Genomic DNA, 12756 nt, shown 5'->3' with positions numbered 1-12756 from the left:
AAATTTTTTCAATTGCACATTGTTAAGTAATACAAAAATAATATACGTCGTATACGATCGGATTCTCCCGTGCCTAGTCCAAGTAACACCTAGGTCGTTGTTTCACAAGGGGTATCCGGAATTGTTTAGAAATAGGTGAAATTGGTATTTGAATTAGGGAAGGTAAAACTTAAAAGTTAATTGATGGGAAGAGTTGTAAGGTTACAGTGTACATTAGATCCCTAGGTGTATATAAGAATTTGTATATAGAAGTAAACAAAATGTACTAACAACTCGGCTAACAGATCATGCTCAGTTTGCACACTAAGGGGGTGTTTGGTATGGGTTTTTGGTAGAGTTGGAAACGGAATCAATTACCGTTTCCCTTACAATGTGTTTGTTTAATGGCAAAAGAAACAAAAACCGTTTCTTGCCTCTAACCGTTTCCGTTATTTTGTTTCCAGAGTAAAGTTTGAGGAAACAAATAACGTTTCCGGACTTTAACACAAGAAAACAAAGTTTTCTCTCTCATCTCTCATCTATTTCGACATTTTCATCAGAAATTCCCAAATTTTTTCTACAATTTTCCTGATAATTCTCTTAAGATCATAGCGATTCTCCAAATTTCGCTCACTTTTTTTCAATTATCTACTTCAAATCAACAAGAATCCTCAATCTCAGGTTTGTTTCTCTCATTTTTTTTGTTGAAAAAAAACCCTAGATTTTGATTATGTGTTGAATTTGTATATATTTTCATTCTGATTGTTTGTATTTTGATTTTATATCTCAAAATACATGGATTGCTATTTAATTTCCATAATTTCGATTTTATAATTATCTGTCATTTCTCTCGTTTAATTTTTAGGGTTAATATGATATCAATTTCTAGGGTGGTTGATATCAATTTCGATTTTCTGCTAAATTAGATTGTATATATTGCTATTTATTCACCATATCAAGGCGAAAACAATTTTACAGTAGTTCAAATTGAATGATTGCTCTTTTACCTCTTTTGTTCACCAATTTTAGGTGAACTAGTCCTAATCTACATTCTATCTCGTGTTTAATTGGTTGCAGTTCAAATTTGTGTTTAATTCTTTGCTACAATTGAATGGTTGTTCTTTTAACAGATTATGAAATCTTGTAAGATTCATTGTTGATCTTGCGTAGGGACTTGGTTCGGTCTTTGCACTTGCACTTTACGACGCTTTTGAGTAATGGATTGTTGGCGTATAATGGTATATAGATTTTGTGATAACGTGATCTATATGTTCTTGTGGCTGGTGGGGTTAGTATAGCAAATTTAGCAATAGTTGTTTGACGTTTTGAAAGGTCATATAGTTTGCTTGCCGTAATTGACTGGTATGGTAGTAATTATATGCCCGTTAATTGTGCTGGAGATTGAATGTGGCGAAAGCTAATGTGTGGTTCTGGGAACCTAGTTAGCTGTCTTTTTTGATTATCATAACATATTTTATGCATAAGCTGTGTACACCAAGACTTTGTCTAAAACTGTCAGTCATACGAAGTGTTGTTTATATGGTTGATATCAATTATTGCTTGTGTTAAGCATTATGTGCTTTGTTTTGCTAGAATTGCTAACAATCTGACCAGAAAGTCATGTAGCAAAGTAGCACTTTTATTATTGTTATGTCTTGTGTTATTTTGCCATTGCTTGTGTTAGGATCATGTGGTTGTTTTTTTAGAAATTATTTTCTAGTCACTGATGTTTGTGAAAGTGTATATTGATACTATTGTATATTTTTTGGACTGGTTTTTCAAGGTTTCTACAATGCCTCGACTTATGCGTTCCATAAGGAAGAAAAAGCTAAAACAAATACAACTAGTTATTTCAATGGTTATTATTATTTTGATGATGTATTGGATGTGGCATATGATGTGTGGTGTTACAATAAGGGGTGTTCAATTAAAAGAAAGGAAAAGAAACAAAAAATTGCTACGAATGTTAGTTTTGAGAGGGCTTTATAGAGAGAGTGATGTGAAATGCAAGAGTGAGCTTCGCGTTAATAGAAGAACTTTCAATATTATTTGTGAGATGCTTAGAGATATTGGGGGTTTAAGTGGAACAAAAAACATGTCGCTTCAAGAGATCGTAGCATGTTTTTATACACGTTGGCTCACCATAAGAAGAATAGGTCTATTGGACAATATTTCTTTAGAAGTGGAGAAACCGTGAGCCGACAATTTCACCTTTGTTTAAGGGCTTTTCTCAAGTTCCATGAAGTACTACTTTACAATCCCACGCCAATATCGGATGATTGTGAAGATGAAAGGTGGAAATCTTTCAAGTTATTGGTTTTTTCTAAGCCCTTTGCTAGGATTTTCTTATTTTTGCTTGTTTGTAAGTAATATTTTTCGTATTTTTGTAGAATTGTTTAGGGGCATTAGATGGGACTTACATTAATGTAAATGTGCCTTCACAAGAACGACCAAAGTATAGAACAAGAAAAGGAACAATTGCTATGAATGTATTGGGTGTTTGTGCACCCAATATGCAATTTATTTATGTTCTTCCTAGTTGGGAAGGTTCGGCCCATGATATGCGTGTACTTCGCAATGCTCTCTCTAGACCAAACGGTTTTAGGGTACCTCGAGGTAAGTGAAGCTCATCATTCTTTTGTGAGTGTATAAGTTTTGTTAGTTTTGGTAGGTAGTAATCCGTTTCTTTAATAACTTTGAAGGTAATTATTATTTGGTTGATGCGGGATATACGAATTGTGAGGGCTTTCTTGCTCCATATAGAGGTCAAAGATACCATTTAAAAGAATGGACGGATCAACAACCCGAAAGTGCCGAGGAGTTCTATAACATGAAACATGCTAGGGCGCGAAATGTGATTGAGAGATGTTTTGGCCTGCTTAAAGGAAGATGGAGTATTCTTAGAAGTCCTTCATTTTTTCCTATTAGAACTCATGGGCATATCGTGATGGCTTGTTGCTTATTGCATAATCTAATTAGAAAATTCATGCCTACGGATGATATAAACGAAGATGAATTGAATGAATCCGATGATGATTCCGAAAGTGATTCCGATGATGAAAGGGAATTTATTACAAGTGTTGCTACTTCGGATCATTGGACCAATTTTAGAAATAAATTAGCCCAAGATATGTTTAATGATTGGAGGGCGAGAGGTAGACATGGTCAATAGCAAACAATGTATGCTTTTTCTTTAATATATGTTTCTTCATATATCTGCTTGTGGCATTTTCTTTTAGATTATTTTTGTTTAATAAGCTTACCATTAGCATATTGTACTCTGAAATTGGAATTATACCTGTTTTATTGTCCTGCCTCTTAATTTGTTTGCTCATGAATTATGCCTTGATCTGTTCTGTGTCAAGGGGATGTTCTATTTTTTTAAACTGATTTTGAGTGTTTTTCTTTTATGCTGCTCTTTGTTATGTACCTTTTTTCTTTTAGTCAAAGAGAAGTTTTGAGGTTGTTGACTGGATTTGGCTTAAATTACTTGCTTACAGGCAGTAATTATATTTTATAGGATCATTTTCTAACTTTGGCCTAATTTTCTAATCTACAATTTGTTTAGGATGGAGACTAGCAATCGAGGAAGAGGTAAAAATAAAAGGTATTGGACGTATGAAGAAGATGCGGTTCTAATAAGATATTTGCATGAGTTGAGTTGCGATCCGAAGTGGAAGTGTGATAATGGGTTTAAGAATGGTTACATGAATAAATTGGAAGAGATGATCAATGGTGTACTTCCTAATTGTGGCTTGAGAGCGGTTCCCCACATTGAGTCGAGGATCAAGAATTGGTCGGAGAAATATAGTGCATTTGCAGAAATGCTATCCACCTCAGGATTTGGATGGGATGCTGAACAGAAATTGTTGCAAGTAGACAAGGCCGTGTACGATGAATGGGTGAAGGTATGAACTGCTATTTATTACACTAACCTTCTTAGTTTCATACTAACTTTGTGAATGTATCTTGAAATCTTGACATAGTGAGAAACAAATCAGTATTATTACCAGCAGATGACCATTCATCTAAATCTGTGTAACAGAACTGGCTTTCTGACCATTCATCTAAATCTGTGTTCTGAGTTTTTCGAAAACTATATACTCACCTGACATGCTATACTAGCTATAATTTAGAAGAAAATTTAGACAGCAAGTATAGTATGATTAGTATGATTAGTATCCATGTTTTCAAGTTGCTTTTGCAAACTCTAAGCTGTTGGTGCCATCAGGTTATTGTTGTTGGTTCAGACTGTTGTTTGTTGATTATGCTTTGTTTTTTGTGGTCGGTCTTGTTGCTTGTTGGTGGCTGTTGTCCTTATGCTGTTACTGTTGTGTTGTCTGTGAGTCTGCCTGCTGGTATATGTCAGTGTGGCTACTCTGTCTTTTGTTGCAGGCTGTGATTTCAGGAGCATTTGTTTTGGTTTCCTGGTTGGTGTATGTTTGTAGGTGACTTTTTAGCTAATATTGGTGTCAATTGGTTTTGGCTGGTTTTCTTAGATTTATTCCTGAATTTTGTCCTATCTCTTGCAGTGAAGGGAGTAGTGTTTCGGTTGTACTTTATATGAGAATTAGTGCTTAATTTTACATTCTCTTATATGGCAGACTCATAAGAAAGCTAAGGGGTTGTATGGAGTTCCATTCGTTCATTATGAAACTCTAGCAGAAATATATGCAAAAGATAAAGCTACTGGAGATGTAAGTGAGTCATTCGTTGATGCCATAGAAGGTATTGATCAAGAGATTGATAAGCAACCATTGATTGTCGAGAGTGATGAAGAAGATGATGTGAATTCTACTAATTCGGACACTTATTCTTCTACAAGTCAATCCGGAAAACGCCCCGTGAAGATAGAGGATGATCATATAACTCCTTCAAAAATGGCAAAAGTGAAGGCTTCTACAATTCATTCTTCCGCAAGTGATTCTACTACTCAATTTGGAAAACGCTCTATAAAGGCAAAGGAGGTTAAGGTGAAAGGAAAGAACAAGGTAAATTTGAAGAGTTTGTGTAGGAATGATGATGATGATTTGGTGGCCTCTCTCCATGATGTTTCCAACAATTTTGGGAAGATATTTGAAAATATCAATGTTAATCTCGGGACTATGGCTAGTGCATGGTCTAAAGCGGAAGAAAGGGAGCAAAGGATGGATGAAAAGGTGAACAAGGTATTGGATGAGGTGATGAAGTTAGATGGCATTTCTCCATCCAAAGCTTTAGAGGTTGCTACTATTCTCATGGCGGAAGAACATAAGCTTCGTATCTTCTATCAAGCACCATTTAACATGAAAAAACAATATGCAATTGATCTTCTTAAGAAGAAGTAGCATTTGATTGTTGTCATGTCTTTGTTTTTTTGTTGAACATTTGCAACTTGAGCAATACAAGTTATGTGTTGGGATTATTCATATAATGATGGACATATTATTAGTCAATGTTTGGATAATTAATGAGTGCCAACTTTGCTTTGTATATATATATTGTTTTTTTTTAACCGTAAAATATGTAGCATAGACAATATTTTTATCTAGGTTATTTTTTTATTTTTTTACCCGTAAAATATGAGCATAGACAATATTGTATTATTCATTCTTATTTTTCGTTTCCGTTTGTTATACCAAACAAAAGGAAACGGAATGGTGATAATTGTTTCCGTTTCCTTTGATGTACCAAACAACTACTAAGGGTAACACTATTTGTTACCCTTTCCCCTCCTAATTTATTTCCATTCCATTTCCTATATTAACTCCATACCAAACACCCCCTAAGTTCAATGGCAGCCATAGATGTATCTCAGATTAGAAAATACTGACACCTGCAAGGCTGCAATGCAAATCTGAAGTGTTGTGTGCTTGTGCCCACTGTCACATTAATGAGCTTAGGCAACCAGAAACATAGCAGTAAATCACCAGATTTATGTACACGGAATAAACAAGTAACAATTTAGAAGAAACATGATCAACCAAAGAGATCACAACGCAACGATAGGATCTCTTGTGCATCAGTGCATGAGCATTCCGTCAATACCAGAGTTCAATGTCATATCAGGAATAACATTACATCCATTCACGGTTTTGGAAAGTCTGCTTCCAACTTTCTACAGACGCACCAACATTGTCCTAGATTTGACTGGTTAACTTATACCATATGTTTAGGACAGAATTCGTTGGATTAAGTGTGTTGTTTATGCTACTAGACATCATTCAACAGCTCAAGAAGGCCAGATTTTGGTTAACAAATTGATGTTGAGATTTGTCAGGTGACTCGGGTCCCTGGAAGGTCTTTCGGGGCATGAATTACAGCATTCACTCCCTCCGCCCCTTAAAAGTGTTGAAAAATGGCTGAGTGAAAAGTACAAAGAAAAAGGTGGATGTGTGGCTCAGCTATAGAGAAATTATAGAGAGGAAAAGCTTAATAAACTATTGTGTAACACTTAATATGGGACATCCCAAAGAAGTCCTTTATATATGGAAAACTTAGAAAGAGACAGAGGTATCACCGTATCAGTGAAACAAAATTCCTATGAAAATTTAAGGATCTGTAGTTAATGTGGTTTAAAGGGTTAATATAGGCTTAAAAACTGATAAATGTCACTTGTGAAACTGGACCCTTCCATACAACATCGTCAGAGATAAATTTCACAGGTATCAAGAAGGAAGATTATGTGAAATGCAGCTTTGCTAGATTCAACTCTGATTAAGCCTTCTGTCAACTATGCTAGTACGCTCACAGAGGGCATGGGTTGCATCTTATGCATAAACAAAAAGAAATCGTTTCATCTCAGGAACCTTTCTACAATCCTTAAAGTACATAGCAGAGAGCGGGAAACAGATCCACTAGTTTCGCTTTAAATGCAGAGAGAGGTTCACAACAGCATCTTTAACTATTTCACTTACTCGTAACTATATTATGCAATATCACAGTTGAGTACCATCCCATTTAAAACTATCTCCTGATAATTTGTTTGAGATGCGCATAAGTATAGCTCTTGCCTGGAGAAAGGATCATCCATATACCTTGAGAGTATGCTTGGATTCGGACTTTTGTATAAACAGGTCAATAACAACAACAACAACAACAAAGCCTTAGTCCCAAAATAATTTGGGGTCGGCTAACATGAATCTGTTATAAGGATAAGACAATAATAGAGAGAATGAAGGTGGCTGGAGGTGGTGATAAGACAAAAGGCCAACATAAACTTCATTTTAAGGTTCATCAAAGTTGTAGCAAAATCAAACAACTCTAGGTAAGTATGCATACATATGGCATTGTGGAGCAGACCAATTACATTGGATATATGTTTGATTTGTGAGTGATAGAGAAGGAAACCATGGCACGACAATCCTAATTAACTGATTTCTCTCTTTTGCGCCAGTTGAAATTAGACTGCTATAATCACAATTACATTGGCTATTACTCTATTAGCATTGCGCTTACATATTAGACCCTATAAGTTCTCATAAGGACTAATAAGTTTTAATAAGTAAAACCTGGTAAACAGAACACACCCTTAGGCCAGTGAGTGAGATTTCTGCTCATTGCAGTCACCTCCGGGGTTCTTCGCACCTGGATCTAGATTACTATAATTACAATTTGTAACAATGTTCTACTTTGTTAGATATAGGCGTATAGCTTTTGATTCTTGCACCTATCCTCACAAAATCATATGTAAAACGTTTGAAATTACATCATATCTGAGATAAATACCATCAAAATATTTATAAAAGATGCAAGGAAAATTTTATTATTATTTTCAAAAGATAACACTCCTGTATAAAATTTCCTATAGATAAGAGATTTGAATTGAAATTATTGAGGCTAATTTAACTCATGCCCCAACCTTTTTACGACCTGTACAAGCATGAAATACCGGTTGTTTGACAGGAAGAACTGATCGCGCAGAACCACACTGCTCGCATCTGAGAAACATGATACGATTTTCTTTCGAAAAATTCGTGTCAGAACTCTTACAACCATGACAGATAACATAATCCATGGCATATCTTCTCAGTAACGCTTCAAAGTGTTTCGGAGCAAACCTTCCATTAACCACCAACCGCTGTTTCTCATCCAAAGACAAAGTTGTAGCCAGTTCCATCTCCATAAAACTTGCAAGATATTTCGGATCCCTGTGCATAATCTTGCAGAAATCCATGAAATTGACATGAACTGTCTTTTTGGAGCCTTGACGCGCCACCAGTGGGACTGGCAGCTTCATAACCGTCTTCTGCCTGTCACTAAACCCGCCCAAGTAAATTCTTTCTAAAAGCTCTTCATACTGATAATCTCCGTTGCCAGTATCCTCCTGGGAACTTCTGATGACTTGCTCCTCTTCATTGCTATCCATTGCATTCTCCGACTTGGCGACTCTCTTCTTTTTCTTCTTACTAACCTTCAATGGTTCTACACTATCAGCAAGACTATTCTTGTCCATAACTCTGGTGTTATTTTTGAGTTGTTTGAATGGATTGGTAGGGTTTTTCAGAATTGGGATGAGTTGAATAATGGTCTCTAAAGCTAAATATATAGGGTACAACATCTTGGTAAGCAAGGCAAGTAATACGGTTAGCAAATATGCTAATCTAACTCTACAAGGAATCTAATTAGACTATTTCCTAAAATAATACCAACATTACCAAGTACTTTGTAATATCCTCTATTCCTCCTAATTATTAAAAAAATATAAATACATATATACGAAACACAAGGATGGCCGCCATCATTGTTTTCTTATCACATCCACAGTACAATCATCACCGATCAACATTTGCTACTACTACCGTATTTATCCCTTCCTTTTGGGCTTAAAATTGACATATAAACTCAAATTAACATAAATAATTAACATTTAACAGAAAAGAGGAGGATTGTGAAAACAAAAAGAAAGGGTTGATTAGTCGGCAAATTCAACGGCAATGGAAGGCTAACATCAAAAAAAATTCAGCAGCCCTATGATGGAAAACATAAGAATGTAAAACATGTTATTACCGCACTAGTAATTGCAGAGCTTTGCTTGCCGTCATCTTTACCGCTCCGACGAGAATAACAGATATTTCCAATGATCGACTTCTCAGCCCCACCGTCGTCGATAGTACGTTCTCTAGGATGATAAGATTGATAACGTTAAAGAGATGAGAATAATAGATATTTTGCTTGCTCGTATTAGACATAAGGGCTGAACATGGTCTGGTTTAACCAAACCAAACCATAATAATACGGTTTGGTGCGGTTTGGTTTGCGGTTTATGATGAGATGATATTTTTTCCTTAAAAATTGTCAAATGATACGAGTAATTCCATGTTCCTCACTGTGAGGAACCTCATGGGGTATGTGTCAAGAGTAAAGAGGTCCACCCAAAACTGATAGGCGATTCCCATTAGTGAAAAACATCACATTATTTTCCAAAATGTCATTACGAGTAACAAAAGTATTCCTCAAGGTGGGAGGCTGAGACCAAAATATGACCTATTGAGTACTGACCGTATAGTTGTATTTTGATTTTTCATGTTTTTTTTTAAATTTTTTTTTAAATTTCTTTTTTATAATATATAATAACTAATTTTTTTATTTATTAATTATAAAAATATTAAAATACGGTTTATTGGTTTACGGTTTGGTTTGGTTTATAATTTTTGAAAAACTAAACCAAAAAACGTATTCACAAAAAATTCGAAACCAAACCGTATTTTTATAAATTGTAAACCAAACCAAACCGCTAAAAAATATACGGTACATCCCTATTAGACATTGGGAATATGCGGGGAATGAGGGTTTTCAAAAACCAATACTATAAAACATCTTTTGGTGGTTTCCTCTATTCCGTTGCAGTCTTGTAAAAACTATTCAGATTTTATTTTTTTAAGCGATGTAGCCAAACGTGGTTTTGTTTAATTTTTGTTTAAATAAATTAAAAACAAAAAACCACAATAACCCCAAACGCCCCCTGAAAATTACACTGCATCAAAAAAATATACGGTACAATTTACACAAGGGCTAATAATTTTTTATAATTAGGGATCGTTTGGTTTGCACGGGATAAACGGAATGGAATGAACAAAGGGAAAAAAAGAGAACATAATGAAAAACCTCTAAATTTACTATGTTGTTTGTTTTAAAGAACAAAGGGAAACAAAAAAACCTTCTTCGACCACCCCACCACCACCACCTATTTTCTACTTTCCCACCATTTCCAGCCACCCCTCGCCGCACCTCCCCTCCCCTCCCCTCACCTCCCCCGCCCCTTGCCAGCAATCACGTCCATCTAAACCCTTTCTCCACCCTCGCAAAAACCTAAAAAACCCTCCTGTAAAATCGGTCGACACTCCCCCACCCCCACCAGTGTCAGCCGATTTTTTACGGGGAAGGGAGGGTTTTTTAGGTTTTTGACGGGTGGGGGAGATCAAGGAGGGCTTTTTGGGGGCGGCGAGGGTTGGGGGAGAGGTAGCGGTGCGGTGGTTGGGTTTCCAATGGTGTGGGTAGGTATGAGGGAGGTGGTATGGTAGTGTTGTGGTTGCTAAGGAATGAAATGGAAATACCTAGGAGGGTGGAGAATGAACTTGGAAGGATTTGGGGGAATGAAGAGGGTAAAGGGAATGAAAAAAAAAGGTCTAACAAACAACAACAAAGGAAATGAGGGTTATTGATTCTCATTCCCTTTGATGAATAACCCCAACCAAGCGGGGGGAAACAAATCAAAAGAACAAAGTTTGGCTAGGGTCTTTCATCAAATCATTAGCCTACTATCGATATTTTTCCATCACATGATGTTGCATTTGGAAATAAACGGATGAAAGGTAGATAGATGGAGAAGGTCAAGAAACGTTAATACCAAATGCTCCATTAAATTCAATAATAATTCCATTACAATCTACAATAAGGTTACTTTGGGAGAAGACCTCTATCCTTATCACTCTGCCGTCTGCAGAGTGAAGTTTTGTAAAGCCGACAGCTTCTCAAAAATAAAAAGTCCAGACTTTTGCAGATTTTTAGAATGTCTCAAATTACAAAGAGCATAAGAAGCATATACAGTTTTTGATCCTTTCAACAACATCCAGACTACAGAATTTCAACCCCTAGATCATTCAATCGAGTAAACATTCAGCTGTTTTATAAAACAGCATAGTTAGAAGTCCTACTCCACAGTAAGTAGTACTCTGTAACAATATTCTTTTCATAGTTCCACAAGAAAAAGAATTGGTATAGGTCTTATGGACCGAATGCATACATTCAATCCCACAGAATTCAGAGCTTGCACCATATTAATCCGAAAATTTTACTATCAACAAAAACAAGAATATGGGACTGAATGCTACTTTGCATACCATTTAACATCATATGAGACTGAATGCTACCCGTAGTTTCTTAATCAATTTATAAAAAAAAAAAAAAAAAAAAAAAAAAAAAAAAAAACCCTTAGACAATGCTGAACTTCTCAGCCAAATTGATACCAAAAATCCAAAATAGAACCATAAAATCAATGGGGAAAGATTCCCATTCAAACAAAATTGAAACTAGCATTAATGTAAGAGACACAATTCGCTTAACTATTAAGTCAGACATTTTTTACACTATCAAAATTCCAAAACATCAACCAAAATAAGAATCTATATAATTCTCCAATATCCCCTCCCCCAAAATTTTAACTAGTAGTAGAGTATTCAAGGAATTTAAAATATATTAAAGAGACAATCAGTAAGAAACAAGGGTAATCAATCAACCCAAGACATTCAGATGCCCAAACACCAAAACCTAAGAGCAAACCTAGTCGCCCAGATCACACAGAAATGCAGCAACAACAAACCCAACTGTAGTTCCAATCAGAGATACAGAAGGCGTAGGAAAGAAATCAACGGACAGCAAACAATAAATCTTTGATAACAATGGGTATCAAAACCCATATTGCACCACAATTTATAACTCTGAAGATTACATTATACCCCATCAAAAACTCAACTCATAAAATTCCACTTCAAAAAGCAGATTTGTCATAAACCTTCTGCACATAAAGGATAAATTGCACTTTCATAGTTTCATTTCATCAGCCAATTTCTCTTTTCAAATGAAAGTTCAGAATCAGAAACAAGTCTTGTATGCAGATACATAACATTACCCCTCATATTAGTCATATAATAATAATTCAAGTATATGTTTCAGGTTACCACTTGGGATAATAATTCAAGTATAATACTTAATTCAAGTATAATACTACATTCAAGTATAATAATTCAAGCATAATGTACAAATAACTAATACTACCTCTTCGGACGTGAAAACCATGATACTGTGGATCATGAGTAGTCTACTCCGCCCAATTATTAAAACGATCAATCTACAACGAAACTACACACCTAATAAACAGCAATGCAACCCAAGCAAATGAGTAAAACGATCAATCTACAATAAAAGTTTTTTCAATTCTCAACCAATTAGAAACATAATCCACCAAAGAATCGATAACAATTTAACACTAGTATGATAATATCTAGTTACTACATAACAAAATAGATACTACAAAGTCATACATTGTTGTATTCCAATACCAAAATTCGATATAACAGCAACAACCAAATTAATTGATATAGTATCTAATAATAATAATAATATTCAAAAGTAGAGTTAATCCCTCAAGTACAAAGCAGAGAGCGGGAAACAGATCCACTAGTATTGCTATAAAAGCAGAGAGAGGTTCACAACAGCATCTTTAACTATTTCAGTTTCTAGTACTCGTAGCTATATTATGCAATATCACAGTTGAGTACCATCCCATTTTAAACTATT

At 35.3% G+C, this 12756-nt stretch overlaps 2 protein-coding genes across 5 annotated transcripts; one reads left to right on the top strand and one right to left on the bottom strand.

The window, feature by feature from the left end:
• The first annotated feature begins 444 nt into the window (after positions 1-444).
• On the top strand, positions 445-5568 carry LOC110685962 (protein ALP1-like). 4 transcript variants are annotated; one of them, XM_021862514.1, is made up of 4 exons: positions 2370-2595; positions 2682-3159; positions 3548-3887; positions 4584-5568. In XM_021862514.1, coding segments are annotated over exons 2-4 (1065 nt in total). In that variant the 5' UTR covers positions 2370-2595; positions 2682-3157; the 3' UTR covers positions 5307-5568. The 4 variants fall into 4 exon arrangements, with proteins under 4 accessions (XP_021718207.1, XP_021718209.1, XP_021718206.1 ...); XM_021862516.1 differs by having other exon boundaries at positions 2370-3159; positions 4584-4868; positions 4926-5568; XM_021862515.1 differs by lacking the exons at positions 2370-2595; positions 2682-3159 and adding an exon at positions 445-660.
• Positions 5569-7654: 2086 nt separating this feature from the next.
• LOC110685617 (eukaryotic translation initiation factor 2 subunit beta-like) lies at positions 7655-9096 on the bottom strand. The gene is made up of 2 exons (XM_021862162.1): positions 8968-9096; positions 7655-8371 (listed from the first exon to the last, which is right to left on the bottom strand). The coding sequence occupies exon 2, from the start codon at positions 8324-8326 to the stop codon at positions 7808-7810; it is 519 nt and encodes a 172-aa protein (XP_021717854.1). The 5' UTR covers positions 8327-8371; positions 8968-9096; the 3' UTR covers positions 7655-7807.
• Positions 9097-12756: the final 3660 nt, after the last annotated feature.

The sequence above is a fragment of the Chenopodium quinoa genome, unplaced genomic scaffold (genome assembly GCF_001683475.1).
Source record: "Chenopodium quinoa cultivar QQ74 unplaced genomic scaffold, ASM168347v1, whole genome shotgun sequence".
Taxonomy (NCBI): Eukaryota; Viridiplantae; Streptophyta; class Magnoliopsida; order Caryophyllales; family Amaranthaceae; genus Chenopodium; species Chenopodium quinoa.
Note: the sequence above shows the minus strand (reverse complement) of the source record. Positions and strands in the feature narration are given on the sequence as shown.